Source organism: Arvicanthis niloticus, chromosome 2 (assembly GCF_011762505.2).
Source record: "Arvicanthis niloticus isolate mArvNil1 chromosome 2, mArvNil1.pat.X, whole genome shotgun sequence".
Classification (NCBI taxonomy): Eukaryota; Metazoa; Chordata; class Mammalia; order Rodentia; family Muridae; genus Arvicanthis; species Arvicanthis niloticus.
In genome coordinates this window covers 5,171,957-5,194,903 of record NC_047659.1, presented here as the reverse complement: position 1 = coordinate 5,194,903, position 22,947 = coordinate 5,171,957, and the positions used below count along the sequence as shown (strand labels likewise).

General features: G+C 50.9%; 1 protein-coding gene across 2 annotated transcripts in view; it reads right to left on the bottom strand.

Moving 5' to 3' along the window:
• Col5a1 (collagen type V alpha 1 chain) overlaps nt 1-22,947 on the bottom strand; it is a 154,001-nt gene that overhangs the window by 106,162 nt on the left and 24,892 nt on the right. For both annotated transcript variants that reach the window (XM_034496506.2, XM_034496507.2), the window contains exons 2-4: nt 11,997-12,164; nt 5,572-5,785; nt 4,244-4,406 (exon numbers count right to left, since the gene is read on the bottom strand). In XM_034496506.2, coding sequence (XP_034352397.1) covers nt 4,244-4,406; nt 5,572-5,785; nt 11,997-12,164 — 545 coding nt within the window. The remainder of the gene's footprint in view (nt 1-4,243; nt 4,407-5,571; nt 5,786-11,996; nt 12,165-22,947) is intronic.

Genomic DNA, 22,947 nt, shown 5'->3' with positions numbered 1-22,947 from the left:
AGCTTGCTTCCACCCGTCCAAATAACACCCTTCCCTGACAGCTGTGTCCCTGCTCCCAAATCCCAACTCACTCTTGGATGAAGAGAGTGTTTTCCCATATGGGAAGGTCAAGAAACACCCCACCACCTCCTGTATGGTAGGGCCTTGGCCTGCCCAGTGTCTCCCGCATCTCAGATCTCACACACATTGCAAGGAAAAGGACAAGACTCGAGCTGTGCAGGGCAGCCTCAGCACATCCCTCTGGAATACAACAGCACGGGGTTAGGGTTGGCTGAGGGAACAAGGAAGAGCATGAAGTGAGTCCCTAGAAGCCTCCAAGACCCAGACAGTTTGAGGCCCCAGGGACAAGAACAGTAGCTCATGTTTCACAGTGAGCTTCTGAGATGGCAGGGGGAGCTGGGGCCAGGGTGTCCCAGGAGTAGCAACTCTAGCCAGGGTTTACAACTTCCTGTCTATCCATCTGTAGTCTCTCAGCTCAGATAGGGAGTGAGGGGAGCATGAGGCTCCCCTTCCTCCCTATCTCTGAGGGGGAGTCAAAGCACTTACTAGATAAGGTGAGACAACTTGTATCTTTGCCTCCATGGAGAAGATAATAACTGCCACAAGTAACAGGCCAGAAGGGCCACAGCCCTGACCAAAAGGGCCTGGGTTCAGCACAGTTCCATGAAGCCCATGAATAGCCATTTCACACAGTCCTTGATGCATAGCCCCACAGTGGTGGCCTCTTTGTACCCATTTTACAGATGTGAATGCTGACCTCCATGGCCTCGTCAGGAAGACCACATAAAGGCCATCCAGGAAGAGTTGGAAGTCTACGGTCTATACATCTTCACTTCCTCTCTGTATAGCTTTGCAAGACTCTGGTATGCACAACATCCCTTGAATCTCAGGGAAACCCAAAGACTTAGATCCAAGCTAGCGAGGCAAAAAGGGGCCATGTCTAAGGGAGCCAGCAGTTGCAGGAGATTGTTTGCCAAGGCCACTAGGGCTGGGCCCAACATGTGCCATGGAAATGAATAGGACAGTCACAGAAGCCTCTACTGTGGCCCTGGGAATGTCCTTCCGTAGCTGTCTCTCTCAGAATGTCTTCACGCTAAACAAGGGTCTCTGAGGGGTTTCTGTGGCATCCCAGGCTACCCCAAGGCCCATTGGAAGCCCCGTGGAGTTTGGCAGATCTGCCTAGAAGGGGTGCTGGGCAGGAACACTGCAAGCCTGTGCCAGCAGTGGCCTGGCCTCAGCCTCAGCACCGGCACCCTCCCACTCCTCAAATCCAGAGATCTACGGAACAAACTGGCCTTTAACAAGCATAAGAATCTTGTGGGAAGAAAAGGCCATTGGAGAAATTTCCAGCAAGAACCTTCTAGAGAAGTCCGGCAATGAAAATGAAGAAAACAGCAAACATCATTATCTGAAACCTGGAAAGTAAAGAGTTAAGTCACTTCAATTCCAAAAGGGATAAAAATTCACTTGCAAGGAGGCACAGAGAAGCTGAGACCAGCCTCCCTCCTCTGCCATTACACTGTAAGAAGCAAAGAGAAGTCCCTCCTGGCCCCTCCACTCCGCTGCCCTGGCTGGTCTTCATTAAGGAAGACAGGTCCAGTTTCCCACCGTGAGCACAGCTAACAGCCAGGAAACCCTGGGGCTGGGAAAACACAGACCTCAGACCATTAACAACTTGTGGTCAACAAAAATCCCTGACTTCTGGCAGCCGCTCCCCCTCAAATCAAATTCCACGGCAGGAGAAAAGAGCTCACCAGAAACACGGGGCTGTGCGTGCATTGCAACCTGCTGTTCCAGCACAGTTGCCAGTCATCAGCAGCAGGATGAGAACCACCCTGTGCATGGCAAGAAAAAGCCAAAGGGGCAGAGCTGGACTCTGCAGCCAGTATCCAAACGTGTTTAAACACTGAGACCTGTCCTCGTTCTCAACACAAATTGGTAACCATTACCAAGCACTTGCTGTGGATCACGCATGCGTATGCCTTCTGTGGACTGATTCCTGCGTGTGTGCGTGCGTGCGTGAGTGTGTGTGTGTGTGTGTGTGTGTGTGTGTGTGTGCGCGCGCCCGCACATGCACGCATGCATGCTAAGTCAGCGAGAGTCAAGTTCAGGGAGATCTAGTCTCCAGAAACAAGGTGGAAAGTGAGGGAGACATTTGACATTGACTGCTGGCCTTCATATGCACACAAGCATGCACATGTTCTCATGCATGTGCATAGACCACACACACATAGAACACACATATAGAGACACGCGCACGCACACACACAGAGGGGTGGGGGAAACACACAGATGCTCTTTTTAAAAACGGCAAAGCTTTTTCAGAAACTTGATGATAGAAGGCATGTTGGCACACCCTGTAGTAACGACAAGTGTTTGGCACAGCCCGACACCACTAATACACAGCAAATTCAGTCAGACAGGATGTTTTCTTAGCCCTGGGATACCTTTGCATGCCTGCCTTAAAGGTTTGGTCACCAGAGACTGGACAGCAGGAGCCACCCTAGCTCTCCTGGCTAAGAGTTCTCTCTCCAGGTCCTCTAGTGCCCTTTTCTCCCCACTCTTCAGATCTGCCCTGGCACTTGCCGGCATCTTGGGTTTTACCTAGACCCTCCCTCAAGGTAATCTGTAGAAGCAGTGCTTGACCCCTGGGCAAGCTGTAAGCACCAGCTCCCCACATGACAGGCCAGCAGCTACCTGTCTAACTGAGGACACTCAGCCACCCTTGTGTTCATTCCAGACTCCTGGGCATGTCTGGTCAGAAGCTTGCCCCGCCAACAGCCCCGTAGCTTACAGGATCCACCACTGTCTGTTCTCATGTGCCTGTACCACCTGGTGGAAGGCCTGGACTACAACGCTAGCCTTACAAAGGCAGCTGAGTCCAGCAGACCCATCCACCCACCGCTTTCACTTTCTCCTGGAGGCTGACCCCATTTCCACATGAGGCAGCTGGCTGCTCTGGATTCTCCTCAGCTATTGACTGCAGACTCTATCCCAATTTCACCCGGCTGACCTTGGCCCAACCTCCGCAATGAGTGTGGTTCACACCCATCAGGCACTCACTCCTTAGCACACTCAGCTACATGTCATTTTTGCCACAGATCCACGTATAGTTGCATTGCAATTTCACGTCAGTCACAAAGTACTGGCAGAACACTAAGGTCACCTCGGCATGGCATCCAGCCTGCTGGGCCTGAGTCACCGGGAGGACATGGCCCAGAACCCCCACAGCAGCAGTGAGAGCATCAGCAGGCCTCATGAGACACAGGTGGCAACTGCACCTGGTGGTGACCCAGCACATGGAGGAAATAGCATTCACATGGTATTTGGGGATCTAGGAGAGCACTGCCCCTATTCTGCTCTGTCTAACCCCCCGGAGGAAGATATCTAAGAGCCAAGATCACCCTTGGAGAACATTTTCCAGGAGATTATCAAACTTTTCCGGCCAGGAGTCCTCAGCCCCCAAACTTCCCACAAAGTCCAAAGTATGTCAAAGAAAAGGAGCCAGGCCAAGTGTCCCAGCCCAAATCCACAGCCTCAGGCTCCAGATGCACTTGGAACACAAACCTCAGAGATGTCTGCTCTAGTTCATCTGGTTTCAGGTGGCCTCCAGGACCACCAGACACCTGCACAGGCTCTCAACCTTCTTCCTGAATCAAAGACAGTTCCCAAAATTCTCTAAAATTCTCTAGGCAAACAGGAATCCAGATAACTCTAGACTGAAGTGCAGGCCCCAGCCCCTGCTCTGTTCCCTGCTCCTACCTCTGGGGCATCTCCCAGGGAAGCAGGCTAAGCTGGACCTAGATGGAACGTCGATGACTTAGAACATACACACACCAGGTCAGCCGGCCCCCTCCCGATGATCCCATGAGTGGTCCAGTTCTGCCCTGCAAGTCCACCCGGAAGAAGCTGGCTCTCCTCAGCAGAACCCTTGCCCATCAGAAGGTGTCAGTCCGAGCAAGCTTGCCAAAGCCCTGTGTCCGTCCCAACATGGCACCCAGGAGACACGAACTGTGTTGCTTAGAAATGGGCAGTCAGTACCCTCCCTGCACGGTGCTCACGTGGCAGCCAGTCTGGCCCATTCCACTGCAGGGCACAACATCCTATGGGAAGCAACAGAATCAAACTGATCCCTGACTGAGGAGATGGATCTCCTCAGTAGCCACAGCAGCACTACATGAGGAGCCACTGCTTGACCACAAACATCCCAAGGGGCACAGGGGACCGCCCATCTCCTGCCTACCTCAAATATTTCATCATCCAGAATCCGAGAGCCAAACATGATGATACCGTTGACATCTATTATGGGGTGGTCACTGCGGTTGAGGAACTTTGTAATCTTCTTTTTACAGTCGAGGATCAAGGTGACATTTTTTCTGTAGACACTGAGAGCAATTCGGTGCCACCTGCAAAGAAACAAACATTCAGGTGGGGAAAGGGGTGCATACTGCAGAAGGCCAGAGTGTGGCTTCACGGCAGAGTCCCCAGGGCCTTGCAGTGCAAAGCCTCTGAGTGACAACTTTGGACACATGTCTGGGCAATATCACATGGGAGTCATACTGTCACGTAGAGTCAAAGAAGGGATCACACCCATTGGCTTCAGAACTAATTTTCAAAGGCTACAGGAAGCTTCTCCTCCCATTCTGAATATATCATCCATAGACAAGTCATTAATGCTTATAAACCAGAAAGCACTTGGCCTAGTTCAGAAAGTCATCTCTGTTTAACCTCCTTCTTTGAGTGCAACTGTGAAAGTTCTTCTAAGAGGGCTTCCGTAAACCCTGCTTTGAGAAATCTTAATGTAGGCCCATTACTTACGGAGAATGGGGCCAGACTCTGGAAAGAGCATTTTTAACACAGGTACTTCTGGGGAATAGATGTTAGATACAGGATACTCTACTTCTCTCTAGTCCCCTCAGACCCTCAAAGCCAGATTTCTCATCTCTAAGAGACAAATCCTGTGAGCTCCTTGGGAGGTGTGATCATGGGGGCTCAGGGTGGGTTCAGCCATAGGAAGAAGTCAGAAGGAGGCTGCAGTCGTGGTGACATTATGAGGAGAGTACCACTCTTTATGTGGGATGTGAGCTCTGTGATAACTGTGGGGTAGATCTGATGTAATGACACAGAGTTCTGCTAGAAAACCCAGGAGTCTGTGGTCCCCAGGGTTGCTTTATGGATGATCACCAACATTTAGGATGCTGCCAGGCGAACTCTGAAGATAAGTCTTCGCTTTCCCTCACACAGGGACTGTCAGATCCAAAAAGGATAAGTCCCTCTGGGAACAGGTAAGCAAGGCCACACCATGTCCTCTGTCCCTTCTGATCTAGGGCCATCACAGGATACAATCGGTGCATTTTACAGGACAACAGGGCTAGGGAACAGCAAAGGTCCCCTAGAGTTTTAAAGAGAAGAAAACAAGCCCTGGGGAGCCCCAGCCTTTGAACTCCATGTCTAGCGCCCCTCCTCCTGGTACCCTGCAGGCAGGCACCATAAACCATCTACTACCAGGCTAGCTGCTGCCCCACACTGTCTGGCCAGCAGCTCCGTCCCCTCCCTCAACGGAATACTTACTTGCCATCGGACAAGTTGATGCCAGGGAAGAGTGGATACTCTTCAGGCCCAGGCTTCCCAGTGTGGTCCTCATAGAGGAAGACAGGGGAGCGGCCCAGCTCCAGCCCCAACTGCTGGATGCCCTGCTCATTGTAAACGGAGACCAGGAAGGCCTGGCTGCCTTTCTTGGCTTTCACGGTAGTCAGGATGGAGAAGTCCTCAGGAAAATCAGATTCTGGAACAGAGGACAGGGTGAGAAGGCCACAGGAGAACCCAGACCCTGGCCAGCCATGGCAAGCTGAGACTAGGCCAGCTTAGAGATCTGGCAGACTCTGCTGTGGATGGCATCCCTCTGCAGCTTACCCGTTCTAAGATCAAACTTCTACAGCCTCCTCCTCCTCCAGGGATCACGCTTTCAGTCCAAAGCATACTTGAAACACAAATTTCTCTAGGAAGGCCCTGCTGGTGAGAAGCCTACAGCACCCTCTCCTTGGCTCCATGCTACGCCTCCATGCATCTGCTGATAAGTCATACTTGGGACCCACTGGACTGAGAACTGCCCTTTCACTACACGAACAGCTGGGCACAGTGTGTATCTCATTCAGTGTCAGTCACAGGGGATGTGAGCAGTGGAGAGGACAGAAGTGGGAGACAGGCTCGACCACACCTAGACTCACACGGTCTGAGAATTGCTTGTCAATAAGCTCATCAAAGAAAAAGCAGAAATAAATTTAAAAATATTCCCAATTTAAAATGTTAAGAAAAACAAATATCTAGTATGCTGAACAGGAGTGGCTGTCCCTTTCAATATAGGAAGTCCCTAGGCTAGCCCTGAGAGTACCTAAACCCACTCCTGATGCCACCCTTGGCTGAAGCTCAGTGAGACCTTGGCTGCCACCTCCCCATGGATCCTGATGGAAATGTCAACTATCCTCCTATGATCGAAGTTTTGCCACCAACTGCCTGGGTCTGATAGGATGTAAGCCACACAGCTACTTAATGTGACAAAGAGATCTAGAAATGTTCTTTCCCTCTCCCACCCATGGATGGTGTACCTCTCACATCCCTCAGCAGGTAACGCCCAGCAAGGTGGTACCACCAAGCCACACTGCCTTCTCTGCAGGTGCTGGGAGTCTGACTGATGGGCTGGGACAGGGCAGGAGTGTCTAGCTATTTCATTTTCTCCTTTAGAGTTGGAGCAAGGTCAGGCATTTGGCCCAGGAGGCCACTAGTCACTGCTGTGACAGGCTCTGTCACAGTTTCCTTGCAAAGTGATCCAAGGGTGCCCTCTGTTGTTGGAACTGCAGGCTGCAGGTACCATGCTGGGGAAACGTAAAATGTCCTAGATCTGGGGTTGGGGGTGATTTGACTCCTGTTCCTTCCCTTTTCTGATGTAGGACACAGGCAGAGAGAGCTCATGGAGGCTACGGGAGCTCCTGACAGGGAAACTATTCAGGTCCCAGGGGTGGCACAGGGTATAGTGAGATAGGAAGCCAGTGGAAGAACCACTCTACAGGTCATGACCTCTTGTTATAGGGCCCTCAGACTCTGACATGAGACAGCCATGTGTCCTAGCCCAAGTCAGGCACCCAAAGAGGCTGGGTGTACAGGGACCTGTTTGTGTGCTCGACAGCATGACCAGCTCCCCTGGGGTTGGGGGTGACAATGTCGGGTCACTCTGATAGCCAGTAATGATGGTCGTGCAGCTACTTGAGGTACTTGAGGAAAGACGAACTCCATTGGGGTCCTGCCTTCAACTTCCAAACAGGAAGCCTCTTGGAAGGGGACATGCAAGCCTGCACTGTCTTGACGCCCTGGGTGTCACACTGCAGCCTCTACTAGGCAGGAGTGTGAAGGAAAACAGAGGTGTCAGCCTTCACTGGTGCTGATGCACACTGAGGACGGCTGTGCGTGCCCAGTAGAAGGCCCCAGTTAGCTGTGCCAGTGACTGGGCCTGTACCTGCAGAGTGGAACCTATAGCAGCTGGGAGGTCACTATCTGCATTCAGGGTAGGTCCTGCAGTCATTATCCCACCTCCCTGCCCACCCTGACTCCTTGTCCCTTGAAGTCATTGACTGAAAGAATAAGAAGCATGGTGCATGAAAGAGTCCTCTCCCTCCACCATGATCTATGGGGAGGGCAGCCAGCCCGTCTCTCCCAGCTCATTAAAATGCCCTTCCTCAATGTTTAAAATCACTATGGTAACAAATTTTCTCAGCTCAGACAAAACTTGAAAAAGATGAATTATGGTGAACATTAATCTCTCTCCTAGCAAAATAACAATGGATTTATAGGTCTTTTCACTACAACGGGAGCTGGCCGCTGACACTGTACTCTAAGCTTCCAGGCAGTCTGGAGAAGTGCATGTGCAGTCTGGTGCTTCCTGATTGATCTCACTCAGAAAAGCCGCCACTGAGAGGTGAGCACAGTGGAGGGCTGGCAGCTTCCCTCATGGGGCACCCTCCCTCCTTCCACCAACACCCAAAGGCCCCAGTCCGTGGCAGAGATACGGTAGGTGGCTAATAAATGCAGCTGCCGTGGGATTGACACATCCAAGTCAATGGTTATGGGCTGGTTGATGGATCACTTGCCTTGGTGAAGTAACCAAATAGTTATGACAGTGCCTCTAACATGGGGCAGGCTCCAGGTCAAGGGACAGACATGGCCCTCACTCCTAGGAAGTGAAATTTCCATAAGGGACAGAAACAATAATCCAGTTGAGTTATTTTCCTAATAGCCAGTGTGCAGTGGCTTGGGAATGTGAAGGCAGGAACTGACTGCGGGGTGTGAAGAGCTTGAGCCAGCAAGGCATTCCAGTGGCCCCTGGTGGTCCAGAGGGATTCTCATCTGCTCCCCTCCACCTCCCCATGGCTTTGGGGAAAGTGATGGGCCTAAAGAACAGCTTGCATCTGGCACTTTCTGAAGGATGGAGTTATTCTGGGGCCACCAAGTATGGCCCAGGGCCTCAAATGAGGACAGGGCACCTGCAGCTGGCCTATCACCATGAGACACCTGGGACCGAACAGGAATTGGGGGGGGGGCAGTACCTCTAACACCAAGTAGATGTCTAGGTACACCATCAAGTCAAGGGCACCCTCACGTTCCACAGTACAGGGTGTGTAAGGGATGGGCCATCCTTCAACCAGGGACCCTATATCGTACTGTTTAGGGGTGCATGAAACAAAACAGTCCTAAACTGGAGGATTTCATATACCATTATATATGGGGACAAGAGGCAGGTCATCCCCCAAGCAAGGGACTTTATATATAGATGGGGGTGTTAGGCAAAGGCCATCCTCAAATCCCAGCTTATGGGGGAGGAAGGGTAAGACATTGCTAAACTAAGAGATTCCACATTGTGTTGTCCAGGGAATGGGGTGAGGTAGCCCTCCACCAGAGAATCTCACATATTCCTATATGGGCAGGATGGCCACAACCTCTCAGAGAACACACAGTTCTGCTCACTGAAGGAATGCAGTATCTCTGGCCTGCTGCTGTATTCTCACACTGTCCTAGGGTCCTGTATCACATGGTCCAGCTCAGGCAGCCAGCACCCTGCTTTCCATGCATGACCATGGCCTAGGACTAGCATTCCAAGAAGTGACTTATCTTGTGGTCTGCAGTGGACTGGTCACCACCCAGGGCCTCTGGCCAGTGAGGGTGGGAGGGAGCAATGGGAGTAGCTGGAAACCAGCTGAAGACTTAGGGTCCTTGAGTAAAGACGGAGCCCTGACAATGGGGGGATAAGGAGAAGAGCTCTCCAGGCCAATCCACCCTGTCGAGAGTCTTGAGTGGGCCAGAAGTCTCGGATACCTCTTCAGAGTAGGATGCTGCTGAGAGAGGACCTCAGTCCTCAGCAAAAGAATGGTGGCAACTGGTTCTCCACATACGAGGCCAGGGGTCCCGCCATAGTGTGACTTAAGAGACCATTACAAGCAGCTGGTACTAGCTGGGTAGACATAGGAGCAGTAGGTGTATATACAGGGAAAATCCAGGACCTCCTTCATGCAATGTCCTGCTAGTTTCTTTTAGACATGGTGCCTACCCTGTGGGAGAGAATGGCCAGACCCTACACCATGAACAAGCATGACCGGCCATCTAAAGATCCAGATACACTCAGGCCATGAAGGGAAAATCGTGCCGCTCACTAGGATAAGACTCTGGCTGTCGTGGAGGTCAGCCACTAAGCATGGGCTTCATTGAGCACTGAGACAATCACAGACATTCAGTCATGCTCTACCCAATCCGGCCTTGCTGCAGTTGCCTGGAGCCCTCACGCCCCCTAGTACAGCTGCCACAGACAGCCTCCCCACCCTGGTGCAGCCAAGGAGCTCCTAACTCTGGAAGGAGGCACAGGGTAGCTAGCAACCAACCTCATTCTTACCTAGGCTGCTGCAAAGGCTGGCATGTGGCCACATGTGCCCTGTGGAAGACATCCCATAAGGTCTGACCTGGTTCCTGAGCACTTGTCAATCAGAAAGCCTGCAGTACCTTCCAGGATTTTCCAGAGTTAACCACATGCTCTGAGATATGCAGCCTTAGACACCAGATGATGTATAATGCTGACCCCGGAACAGCTTTCCCAGACTGACCTGTGGGACCTGAGGAGATGATGCCGCAGAAACTCCTCTGCAGAGGCTCTGAAGCCACCTTGGCTACACTGGCCACTGTCAGACAATCACTGCATGGCCAACGTCCCCATACCCTAGCTAAGGTGAGTCTGAATGTCTAATCAAGTTACTAATTTGAGGACAGAAAAAATAAAAATAAAAACAAGGACTTCCCGGGCCTGGGGCTGGGACTCCCCGAGTCCACATGGAGCTCTGAGCTTGATCGCCACAACCACATAAACCTCCTACTGATGCATGCCTGCACTCTTAGGGCTAGAAAGGTGGGTGGATTCAAGACAATCGGGAGTTCAAGGTCATCCTTGACTGTAAAGCAAAATCTAAGGCTAGCCTAGAACTGCTGAGACCGTGTCAAAATTAAATACATAAATGCCAGCCAGGTCTGATCCATCCCTGATACTGAGGAGTCTAAGGCTAGAGGATAAGAGTTCAGGACAGGCTGAAGACAGGCATGGTATGGCACATGCCTGTAATCCCACCGCTTGGGAGGTGGCAGCAGGAAGACTGGGAGTTCAAGGTCTCTGTAGCTGCTTGGCAAGTTCAAGGCCAGCCTCAGCCTACATGAGACTCTGTCTCAAAAACAAACTAATCAACAACCACAAAAATACCCCTACCATGTGATTCTGGAATCCACTCGATTTCCTGGGCTTAGCTACCCGATTCTGAGAGAATTCCTACCATAGGCTAACCCAGGGAGAGGAGAGTGACAGACGGGGATTCTAGCTACCTGTTTGGCTATCACTCTTGTCTTGGATGACAGTGGTAAAGAGACAAGAATCGGTAGGCTGCGTGTAGATCCTTGGGCTGGGAGCCTTTTTCTGCAGCCACCCCACAGCAGCTTCATCATCATCATCCCCACCCCTTTCCCCTGACTATCAGACCCTTCCAGCCTGGGCCCAAAGCTCCCAGTCTTCCTCAGATGTAAACTCTTAAAGTCACAATGACCCCAGAGAGATGCTGAGTGGAGGACACACCCTGACAGAAGACCTGAAGTGACAACGCAGGGGGCAAAAGCGTCATTCAGGGACGCAGTGGCGACATGAGGGGCAGCACAGGTTACTAAAACTGACCAATTCTGGTTCAATGTTGGGGTCACATCCAGACCACAGAAGATTGAACACAGACTTCTAATTGCAGAAGGGAGGTATCGCTGGCTGACTGACTTCTTACTCCAGTCAGCAGAGTCAGGGCACCTCAGGCTGGGCTGGCAGGCCCTCCTGAGGCAGGCAAAGATGAACCCATTACCTGCCCACCACTGAATAAACACAGGGCACTTAACCAACACCAGAAGATGTGGGGGAGAGGAGCTAACTACCCAAGTGGGTGAATCACTTAGACGTATCCCTTCGTCCAGCATGGCTCCCTCTGGGCACATAATTAAAAGTAGATGTCTGGCACCTGGCAGCAGATTCTCATTACCAAGCTCAAGCTGCTGGCCAGGGTGTTGAACTTGTGTCTCTTAATGTCACTAGCCCTAGTTAGGTCCCAGTTCCCCAGTATAAGCACTTCTTTTCCCATGACCTGAGATCCCGCTTCACCTGACCCCCTGGGGGGCCATCCACCCCCTTTCTGCCCTTTCTCGTGGTGGTCTGTCATTAGTGAGAACATGCCTTCTTGCATCCCATGAAGCATAGAGAAGGCCTTGTGCACACACGAGTGGTGGGTGGGTGGTGGGTTTCACTGCAATGAGGAAGACTCCCAGTAAGAACGCCCACGGCTCTGATGCAGGCACCCACCCAGGCTTCCTCTTTGGCCCTGGCCAGAAGCCTGAAGTCCCCAGCACTCTGCCACCCAGAATGGGAATGTGGCACCTCTTACCAGGGTACAGCTGCTTGGTGGGCATGCTGAGTTGTGCATCTTTAGAGACTCGGTAGGCAACATCCGGCTCACTGGAAGACCGTCGAGTGGTACAGAAACCTGTGGTTTTCGTTACCCCTGAGGGCAAATTGTGGAAATCTAGCATCTCCAGAAGATCTGTTGGCTGAGCTGCAAAGAGAGAAGCTATGTCAGCCCCAAAGTGGACTCAACTGATGGGGGAACCCCCAAAGAGAAGGTGAATCTCAGACAACTGAAACCAGGCCCCACCCCACCCTTTACACTCCCTTCCCCCCAAAAAATCTGGTGTTCAGAAGTGGCTGAGGGCCTGCTTGGGAGGGACATCTCTTAGAAGTGGCCCTATCTCCATTCTGCAACCAGTTGCCCAGAGCCAGAGCCTGGCCTCGCCTACACCCTCTGACAGCGCCTACACCCTCTGACAGCGCCTACACCCTCTGACAGCGCCTACACCCTCTGACAGCGCCTACACCCTCTGACAGCGCCTACACCCTCTGACAAACAGCCCTCAATCTTTCTTGCTTTACAACCTGCGGGAACTTCTTACTCCAAATCCTCAACTTGCCTGAGTCACACAATACACTTCCTAACCATTGCTTCTCAGCAGTACTAGAGATGTGTCTGTCACCCAGACACAGCCAGGAAGCCTCAGGAGACCTACTGCCCCAGACATCTCTACATGGGTGTTTCAACATTGGAGTGATTGACATCTTAAGAAATTGCCAGGCAACCTCAGGAATATCAGCTCCTCTAGTCTCTCCACTGCCATGGATGTCATTTTGTCCCCTATGTTCCCGCAACAGCTTATAGCAAATATCCAATTTCTGTCTGGCCTCAAAAGACTTAGGCCTGATGCTTGCAGGGACCTTGGATCCCTTTAGAAAGGCTTCTGACTCTCCATCCTTTGGGAGCCACTCAGAGAATGGCAGAAGCTTGACCCTCTGACCTCTGAAATGCAGGTGCTTGCTCAAGGGCTCAACAGTTCCCCTGCAATGATCAGCTTTGTCAACTTGACCTTGCAAGAGTGATTCAATGAGGAATTGTTTATATCTGGTTGTCTATGAGGAGAATTACTTTAAATTAACTGATATGGAAAGATATAGCCCACTGTGGGTGGCACCATTCCCTAGGCATGGGGTTGTAAAGAATAGGAGTGAAACAACTGAGCTGAACATAAGCAAGCAGGTGAGTGTGTGTACATTCATTTCACTCTGCTCTTGACTGTGGATGTAATGTAACCAGATGTTTCAAGCCCCTGCCTTGATTTCCCCACAATAATGAGTTATAACCTGGAATTTTAAACTGAAATAAACTCCTCTCTCTTCTAAGTTTCTTTTTTGTCAGGGTATTTATGTCACAGAGATAGAAATGAAGCTAGAACATCCCCAAACACAAAACATGCCACCCCGTCAGAGGCCCCTTTCGTCTCAGTAAGAGGCCTTTGAGTCCACACATGCCCGCCCCAGACTATTGGTTTTCCTGTTTACCTATGTTCAGTTTGAGTTACAACAAATAGGAGGCTCTTGGATGTCCAGCAGAGAATAAATTCCAAAGATATACCACAAGGGTGTAAAACCCCTGACACATGACCAGGCTGGACCAGTGTCACACCATCCTGTGGTTTCCTCTAGGAAAAAGGATTCTGATGTTCTGTGGGCTATATACACAGGACATGAAGGCAGAGAGGGCAACTATTTCAAGGGGATTTAGTGCATGCAGAAGCTGACTCTTGCAGTGTTAAGTGGGCACCTGGATCCAGCTATGCCCAAAGCTATAATATACATGCCTATATGTCATTCTCAGGCTCATCTGTATCAGAATACAATGTATTCTGCAAAAACAAACAAACAAACAAACACCCTCAGCACCCACCTCTGGAGGCTACAGGAGGCTGAAATTGGCTCATTCTTTGACTGTTCCTCTCAAACTCAATTCACCTTCCTCCCCAAGTGGATGTTACTGTGGGACTCCCCAAGAGGACAGCTGGACTGTTTTTAAGGTGTTAAAGAAGGGTGATCATGCAGGTTTCCTCAGGGTGAGGAATCCTCCTGCAGCAGCCACCGAGTCTAGAGCCTGACACCTGTCCGCTTGTACTCCAAGGCAAGCCAAGTGGCCAGGTCTGCAGCCAACTTTTTGGCATCTTTCATCATTTAGTCCAGAGAAGGGTTCCCTACCACTACAGGAAATCATTATGGAGGACAGAAAGGCACAGTGTGGACAGCCAGTCCACTACTGGTCCAGTATAACCTCCATCCATTTCAGAATCCTGGGCAGCTCTTAGGCACTACCCTGTGTTCAGTCACTTGCATATGTGTGGCACTTCCCAGGTACTCTACGTGGTGACAAAGCCTTCGCTGAGCCCTTGTTTAGCGAGCATCACGGGCAATGCTGAGTGTGTTGGCAGGGCTGTGTGGCACAGTCCCAGGCCTGGACACAGCCATGGGAAGATGGTCGTGCCAATTGCCAGAACACCTGGCCAGAAAGACATAGCACTGAACCTTGGGTCATCTCGGAAACTCAGCTCTAAGGCTGGCAGTGGCCTGGGGGAAGAGATGGGGATCCCAGCAGCGTTTTCTGGACCCACATCACAGCATCTATACTATGATGCTCTTCCCAGACCAGCCTGAAGCCTGCTTTCCCCATTGTCAAAGCAGAGAGCGGTTTCACAGGAGGCTGACTGGGATATTTGCAGACCTGTATCGCAACAAGTTTAAAAGGCCACCGGCCCTCTCTTAGGCCCAGTGCCACCCTTCCCGCTGGTCAGGGCTTTTCTGTGCCAGAGAGCAAGACATATTTAGTCTTAAACTCGGTGTGAGGAGCATACAGGCATCTGGAAACTCTCCCTCCCACACAAGATGCCTTATCTGGCCTTCAAGCCAATGCCTCACCCAGGCTGAGCACCCCCACTCTGAGGTGGCAGGGGCTATTGGAACAGGTAGATGTGCCTAAAAATCCAGGGTCGCTCCAGCCCCAGGGAAAGATCATGCTAACTGAGACCCATTAAAGGAGCCACAGAGGCCACTGGGAGCCTGCCAGTGGGCAATCCCCAGAACTCCATAGCTTAAGTGTAGGGTCCTCTGAGATGAAAATGATATTCACAGTGCTCTCTAGACTCACCTGAGTCCCACGGACTGGAGGAGGGCACACATGGTACTGCATCCATGGCCTTTGCTCCCAACAAGAAACCTTTGCTTCAAAGTAAGAGGCACTGGCGTGACCCTGAAGAATCCAGAGACCCACTATCTGTTGCAAATGAGACCACCTCCAAATGGTTTGCATTCAAGAACTTCTTGCTCTTCAGCAGGCTGTTCCACCTATGAACAGACTAGGTTCCAGAGAGAGGAGTGCCTGGCCTTATCTGTTCAGCTAGACCCAGCCTCCTCCCAGAGAGTCCTGCTCAATAGCCTGAAAAACTAAAACTACATTTCTCAGAGCCCTTTGCAATAAGAATTATTGCAGCAAGCCAGAATCTACGAATCAGTGATTATCCATGAGTGGATCATGAGTTGTAGTAAGCTCCTGGACCCGTCAAGGGCCTGTGGTGAGGCAGTCGTGGCACTAAGATGCATAGATTCCATACGTCTGCAGCAGTGATCCTGTCCTGTGAGGAGGAGCCTCAGTGTGATAGTTTGATAGTTGCCTCAGGACTTTTAAGAAGAAGGTCCCAGGCTTTAAGAGCAGATGGAACAAGGTGTCTGCTTTTAGAAAGAACAGAAATCATTCTGGTCATAGTTGGTCATAGCTGGTCATAGCTGGTCATAGCTGGCGCCCCTGCCTCTGGCTCAGAAAAAGAAAAGGACATCTGTGAGGACACCAGCCCGCTGTAGAGGAGAGCCAGTCCCATGTTCAGCAGCCTAACTCTTGGACCAGAGCCCCTGGAAAAGGAACACACCCCAGCCCACAGTGCCAACACTGCAAAAGACAGCCTGCTCTCGAGAAGGCTGGTAAGGCCCGGGTTACCATCTGGAGCCACTCACGACGTGTCCTCAGAATAGAATCTAAAATCCCAGGCTTGGCGCTTTCACCACCTCAGTCCTGCCCAGCCCAGGGAGTGGAAACACTCAGAAAGGACCCTGATCAAGCACAGACCTCCAGCTCAAACAATTCATAGGCAACAGCAGAGGCAGGTGAGGTCCTGTTAGGAGGGCTTCATGAATCAGCTCTCAGGATTCATCATGCACCCCACCCCACTGGGGTTGGACACCAAAAGAAATGAGAAGGGCTGTCCTGTGCTGGGCAGGGGCAGAGCACAGGGAGCACTCAGCTGTGTTTGTTGAATGACTAAGAGAGCCCCTGGCTTTTATACATGGCAGGTCAGAGGTGAATAAGGTCGTCTCTCCTGTTCTATTTGCCTGAATGAAATTCACTTTACCTTGGCTGCCATGTTTCATCTTCCACCAGGCTCTGTTCTCAGATCAGCTGCAAGCTGGGAGATTGAGCTATGAGCCTGGGTGTTGCAGAAGGGAAGCAATCGGAGGTCCTGAGAAGTTACACTCCTGGCCCAACAGATTTGGTGATACAACCGTTTACTCCAATTAGGCACATACACACTGTCAGCAAACTGCACACTGTAAGCACTTGCTGGGATCAGGAAGCCTTTAGCCCATCTACCTGTCCCCTCCTGAAACACATCTGGCATAGCTTTCTCCCCATGGAGTTCCACGGGGGCTCACGTGGTCTCTGTACTTCCACAGGGAAGTCACTGTCCCAGAATCCCCAATGCAGCCTCAGCCCCATTGGTCTCTCGCTGGTGACTGGTATCTCACCAGGGTGACAGGATACTGTGACTTAGTCATTTGAGCCAGAGTTCTGGCCGGTATTTTACCACTGTACAGTCAAGCAGACCTCTTCCCATTCTGCCACCATGATCCAAAGCCTGCCTCAGACACCAGGCTTTCCCCACATCACGCCTGCTGGGACAGACCATGGGCCACAGTTACCACGTTTTTCTGATTGCCAAACCTTGGAGAAAACGAGGAATAGGAGACTGGGGGACACAAAGAGAAAGACTGAGAAAGACAGGGTTGGGTACAGGACAGACAGATGAAAAGAGAAACAGACAGTGAGGTGTTTTGTTTTGTGTCGCAAGCTCCGAAGTCAACATATTTATCTTCAAGAGAAGAAAATGTGGGCCTTCTAGATAGCCAGCCACCCAGGTTCAATTCTGTAAGTTCACAGACAGAAGAGCTAATGGGTCAGCAACAGGGATGGACTAACAGCCTCTGTCCTAAGCAAGCACATGAAGCTCGGAGAGCTACAGCCAGCATACCAACACTACGCAGCACGCTGGTGCCCAGCCTCTCGCTCCTGACCTATCCACATGCACAGGGCAGCAGCCTACATAAGCTGGGGTGGCCAATCTCCCACTCTCTTGCCTGCCTCTCTTCCCCTATGGCTTCCTAGGGCAAAGAGCCAGTTTTAGTAAAGGCCTGAGAGCCATGCCAGAAGACATGGCAGCACCAAAGGGTCTTTCCAGGTCCCTCTCATGGGTCCTCCCTAAGGGCAGTGGCCTCAAACAAGGTCAACCAGGGGGTTGGAAAACAAGCAGGGTGCCTTGGAGGCCCTGATGACATTTTTCTCCAGTGACTAAAGTTGGGGACAAGGGAGGGCGTGGCCAGGGCTGCAAGCAGGCAGTGCTGGCCTTTGGAGCTAGCCAGGCCCTCTTCCCTCCCTGCTATCCCCAGGCCTCTGGCTGTTGGTGCCCTGACCTCAGACCCTTTGCCAGGCTCACTGCTACCATAAACATGGGTCCCTTCACCCCTACTAACTGTAATTTATAGCTTCTATTTTCTCCAGGCACAGGGTCCTCAGCCTGACACCCCAGCCTGTTCCTCACCCATACCCCAGGAAGCCTGAGCTGGCTGCCCTATCCCTACATCACAGCCACAATCTTGTGGGTCCATCCAAAGGCACACTTAGTTTGCACAGCACACCACATGACAACCTTCCCCATTTAGCCCCAGGTTGCCAAAGGACCATTTGCACACCGGTGACAGACATCGAGGCACAGCGGATTCAGCAGCATGGGGTTGGGTGAGGCCAGACTCCTGGGAACCTGTTTTGGTCCCCTCTACAAGGGCCTGGAGCCATGTCCCCCGCTGCGGAACCTGGCCAGTGATGAGTAGTGTAAAGTGCTAGCCTTGTAGGAGCCAGGAGCCTGCACCCGGAAGGGCTTGCTTTGTCTAGCCCATCCAGCCTTCTCTACCATGGCACCACCTACTGGACACTTCCCACTAGCCCCACAGGACAGGAGACGGGCACTATAAAGTATATAAAATATGGGTGACAGTGGGTGACAGTCCCAGCAACAAGTGTGTGTGTGTTGGGGGGGGGGGGATCAGAAATGGAACAAAAAGAAAGACATGGTCAGCCAGACTTGACATCATGGTATGGGGCTGAGGGTAAGGCATGAAGAAGGACTGACTAGAACTGAAGGAGGTCTTGGGCAATCAAAGATGGAGATGTCTCTTCACAGAGTGGGAACTAGAAGTCAGTTCTGCCTCTGGGAAGCAGACCCTGGGATTTCCCTCTACACAGATTCACAGGCCACCCACCCAGCAGTCACATCCCTGATCCTTTCTATGGAAGCCCAGGGTTCCCTAGGCAGCAGGGCTCTGCCTCGGGAGAGCATACATGAAGGTTGTGCAGATGGACGGGGTGGGAGACATATGCATGGAAGGTGGCAGCTGGAGGCTGCTGTATGCTCTTCTACCATGCACAGCTCTGTTCCTTCACCCAGAATGCCCAGTATTTCCTTCCCAACAATTGCCAAGTTCATTTTGCTGCCCTGAACTATGTCTGAAGGGATGAGCCCTATGGACCCACATGGGCGGTAGTGGTGGGCAGTCCAGACATCCACAATATAGCAAGAAACGAGGTCTCTGTCACTGACTGTAAGAGAGAGCCCCTGTTGAGGAGTGACAAGATAGTATGAAAATGCTCTCTGAAAGGCGGAAGGGAGCAGCAGGTGCAGGTGTCTCAGAACACCTGCATTAGGAGTGAAAGCAGTCATGTAGGCCCAACAGGTTGGCCAAACAGAGATTCCCCCAAGCAAGGGTTATACCCACTGGGGCTGTAAGCACGTGCAACAGTCCTGTCTTGGGAAGGAATGGCAGAGGCTCTACACTATGTGTTTCCCAGCCCAACACCCCTCTCTCTCACAGTCTTCAGAGCCTTCCCTTCAAGAGTAAACCTGACCCAAAAAAGTGGAGAAGATCCCTAGGGTCTGGCCAGACTTCAAGCAACTCTATACTGGGATCTAAAGCCTTCACTCTTCCCTCTACACCATGTACAGGAGCTGGTAGGATGCTCCCAGAGCAGATGTATGCTCTCAGAGCAGTGAGGAGCAGTGAGTCCCTGCTCCTCACAGGTATCCATGCAGAAGAGTGCTGGACAGGGTCAAGGGACAGGGAAGGTCACTCCAGGGAGGATGGGCAGAGCTGTCAGAGTCTCAGGAGGTCATGCTGTGGGCAGAAACACTGCCTTTATCTAACTTTCTAGAACATCAAAACACTGATCATCCTCGTCATTCAGAAACCATCATGGAAAGACAAGTTGGCAAAACCCACAGCTGTAAGTTCCGTCAACCCCCCCCCCCAGGAAGGAAGAACAGATACAGAATGATAGATGGGTCATGAAAGAAAAAAGGGGGTAGTTAAAGAATGGCTTTGTGAATAGATGAAAGATCAATAAAGGATGAGTAGGTGGTTGAATGGATGGATGGATAGATGGATGGTGGGTGGGTGAATGGATGGATGGATGGGTGGGTGGATGGATGGATGGGTGGATGGATGGATAGATGGATAGGTGGATGGATGGGTGGGTGGATGGGTGGGTGGGTGGATGGATGGATAGATGGGTGGGTGGGTGGGTGGATGGATGGATGGATAGATGGGTGGGTGGGTGGATGGATGGATGGATAGATGGGTGGGTGGGTGGGTGGGTGGATGGATGATAGATAGATGGGTGGGTGGGTGGATGGATGGATGGATGGATGGGTGGGTGGATGGATGGGTGGGTGGGTGGATGGATGGATAGATGGGTGGGTGGGTGGGTGGATGGATGGATGGATAGATGGGTGGGTGGGTGGGTGGATGGATGGATGGATAGATGGGTGGATGGATGGATGGATGGATGGATGGATGGATAGATGAATGGATGGATGGGTGGATGGGTGGGTGGGTGGATGGATGGATAGATGAATGGATGGATGGGTGGATGGGTGGGTGGGTGGATGGATGGGTAGATGGGTGGATGGATGGGTAGGTGTATGGGTGGATGGATAGATGAATGGATGGATGGATAAATGGATGAACCATGGATAATGGCATAGTAGAAGAAGGAATATATACAAGAGAATATACCATGAATGGAAACACTAAAATTAAAATACTTCTCCAGAAAATAAAGTAGCTCAAGAAGAGCCACATAAGTCATCATTACCCATGTCTGCCCCCAGTGAAGACCATCAGTATGTTCTTCAGTGCCCTCCCTGGCTCCATGGCTGGACTGGGCAGGCATCTCTGACCACTTGGCTTTTTCTCTTTCATCTTAAAGGCCCTTCTTTATTCCTGGCAGAAAGCTATGGATTCCAGGAAATTATTGACCACTGTGTCCCAGATAGGCAGTTTTATGGTAAATCTGGATAAGGAAAAGGGGGGAGTCTGCCCCTTTGCTTGGGAACAAATTATTATAGAGTGCCAATGCTCTAAGGCTTCTCTCCTTTAGTCTGTGACTACCCATCTCTCACCTCTTCTGAAGGCTGGCCTGAGGTCTAGATGCCTGGCACCTTTGTATTATTTTGTACACTGAACCCAGACACTGACTGAGACACCTTCAGAAAGGCTCAGACGCACCTACAATTCTCTCCAATGGACCTAAGCAATTCCCCTACGTACAGGTGGTGATACCCCAGGTACAAAGATCCCCTGAAATACATACATATTGTGACTCAAAAAAGCACCAAGCCAACAGTAAAGACTCCATGGAGAGTAAGGGGAGGGGAGGGGCAGAGACAACATAGGCAAGGACTCCTGCAAGGAGGCCTGAGCCAAGGCTTGAAGAGTAGAGAGGAAGACGCAGTGCTCTGTGGGAATCAGACTCTGAGGCCCTGTGAGTATTGTGCAAGCACAAGAGTGCCTCACACCAGGCAGCAGCAGGGAGAGAGGATGTATTCAGCTTCTCCCAAATCTGCTCAGCATCCTTTTCTCCTTTTGGACAATCACTGCTGCTCTTCATGTATGGTTATTAATGGACATGTTTCTCTTGTCCTGTCCTTTCTCAAAAAATTATGACCACACCAGAATGGAGCCTGTGTCAAGGACATCATGCCTACAGTCAACTGCCAAAGAAGATGTGTCACAGAGGGATAGGCTGAATGCCAGGCTCCTTGAATATGGGCACTGCCAGCAGAATCTACTCATCGTAGGAACTGACCTGTGAGCTGAGTAAGGAACCAAGTGGTTCATTTTGATTCCTCAAAGACAGTTTTACCCCATTGTTCTGGAGGAAGTGGAGGATGATGCCAAGAGATAGATTATGCCTGTGGGGTTGGTTGTGCTTGAGTGGGTGTGGTTTATAGAGCCACACCAATGCCTAGAAGGACTCAGGAAGTGGGCTGGTCCAGGTTCAGGATCTATATGGCCATGAAGCTGTGTTAAGAGATTATTTCATAACTGTGCCAGCTGCAAGTCCGACCCTCTCGGGGTCCACTGACCATAGGGTCACTGATACCTACAGGGCAGCTTCAGGCTGCCTTTCCTCAACAGTGCTCCATGAGTGCCTGCTATATCATAGCATGCTGAAGGACCATGCCACCTCTGATTTATTCTAGAGTCAGACAAGGTCAAAGCTGTCCTGTCCCAAGCATTTCTGGATGGATGGCATGTCACCACCAGAGAAAAAAACCTTCCTGGCTATTCTGCCAGAGTTTTCAAGGCTCACAGCAGTGAGGGCACCATCCTTGGTGCCGATAAGGTCCATGGACCCAGAAACTAACCAATAAATAAGCCGCTAACAAGCCAATAAACAAATGAGCCACCCACTAACTAACCAATAAACAAATGAGTCACCCACTAACTAACCAATAAACAAATGAGTCACCCACTAACTAACCAGTGAACAAATGAGCCACCCACTAACTAACCAATGATCAAATGAGCCACCCACCAAGTAACCAAAAATCAAATGAGCCACCCACTAACTAACCAAAGAACAAATGAGCCACCCACTAACTAACCAGTGAACAAATGAGCTACCCACTAACTAACCAATGATCAAATGAGCCACCCACTAACTAACCAGTGAACAAATGAGCCACCCACTAACTAACCAAAAATCAAATGAGCCACCCACTAACTAACCAAAGAACAAATGAGCCACCCACTAACTAACCAGTGAACAAATGAGCTACCCACTAACTAACCAATGATCAAATGAGCCACCCACTAACTAACCAGTGAACAAATGAGCCACCCACTAACTAACTAACCAAAGAACAAATGAGCCACCCACTAACTAACCAATGAACAAATGAGCCACCCACTAACTAACCAATGAACAAATGAGCCACCCACCAAGTAACCAATGAACAAATCAGGCATCCAGTAAGTAACCATTAGGGAAAAAGAAATGAACCAACTAACCAATGAACAAAGTAATCAACTAATAAATCAAGGAATAAAACTAACCAACCAATGTACACACATACCAGCTAACTGATGAATAAACTCATCAGCCATCTAATCAATGAACCAACCCATCAATCAATGAACAAACCAACTAGCCATTGAACCAACTAACCAATGAACAAATGAACCAGCCAACAAATAAAAGAGGTTTGTGTGCTGGGTGGGGATGACAATCATTAGTGGAAGAAGCCTTGAGTGGGAGGGGCGCCTGCAGCATCGAGGTGAATATCCCAAGGTCAGGCCACACT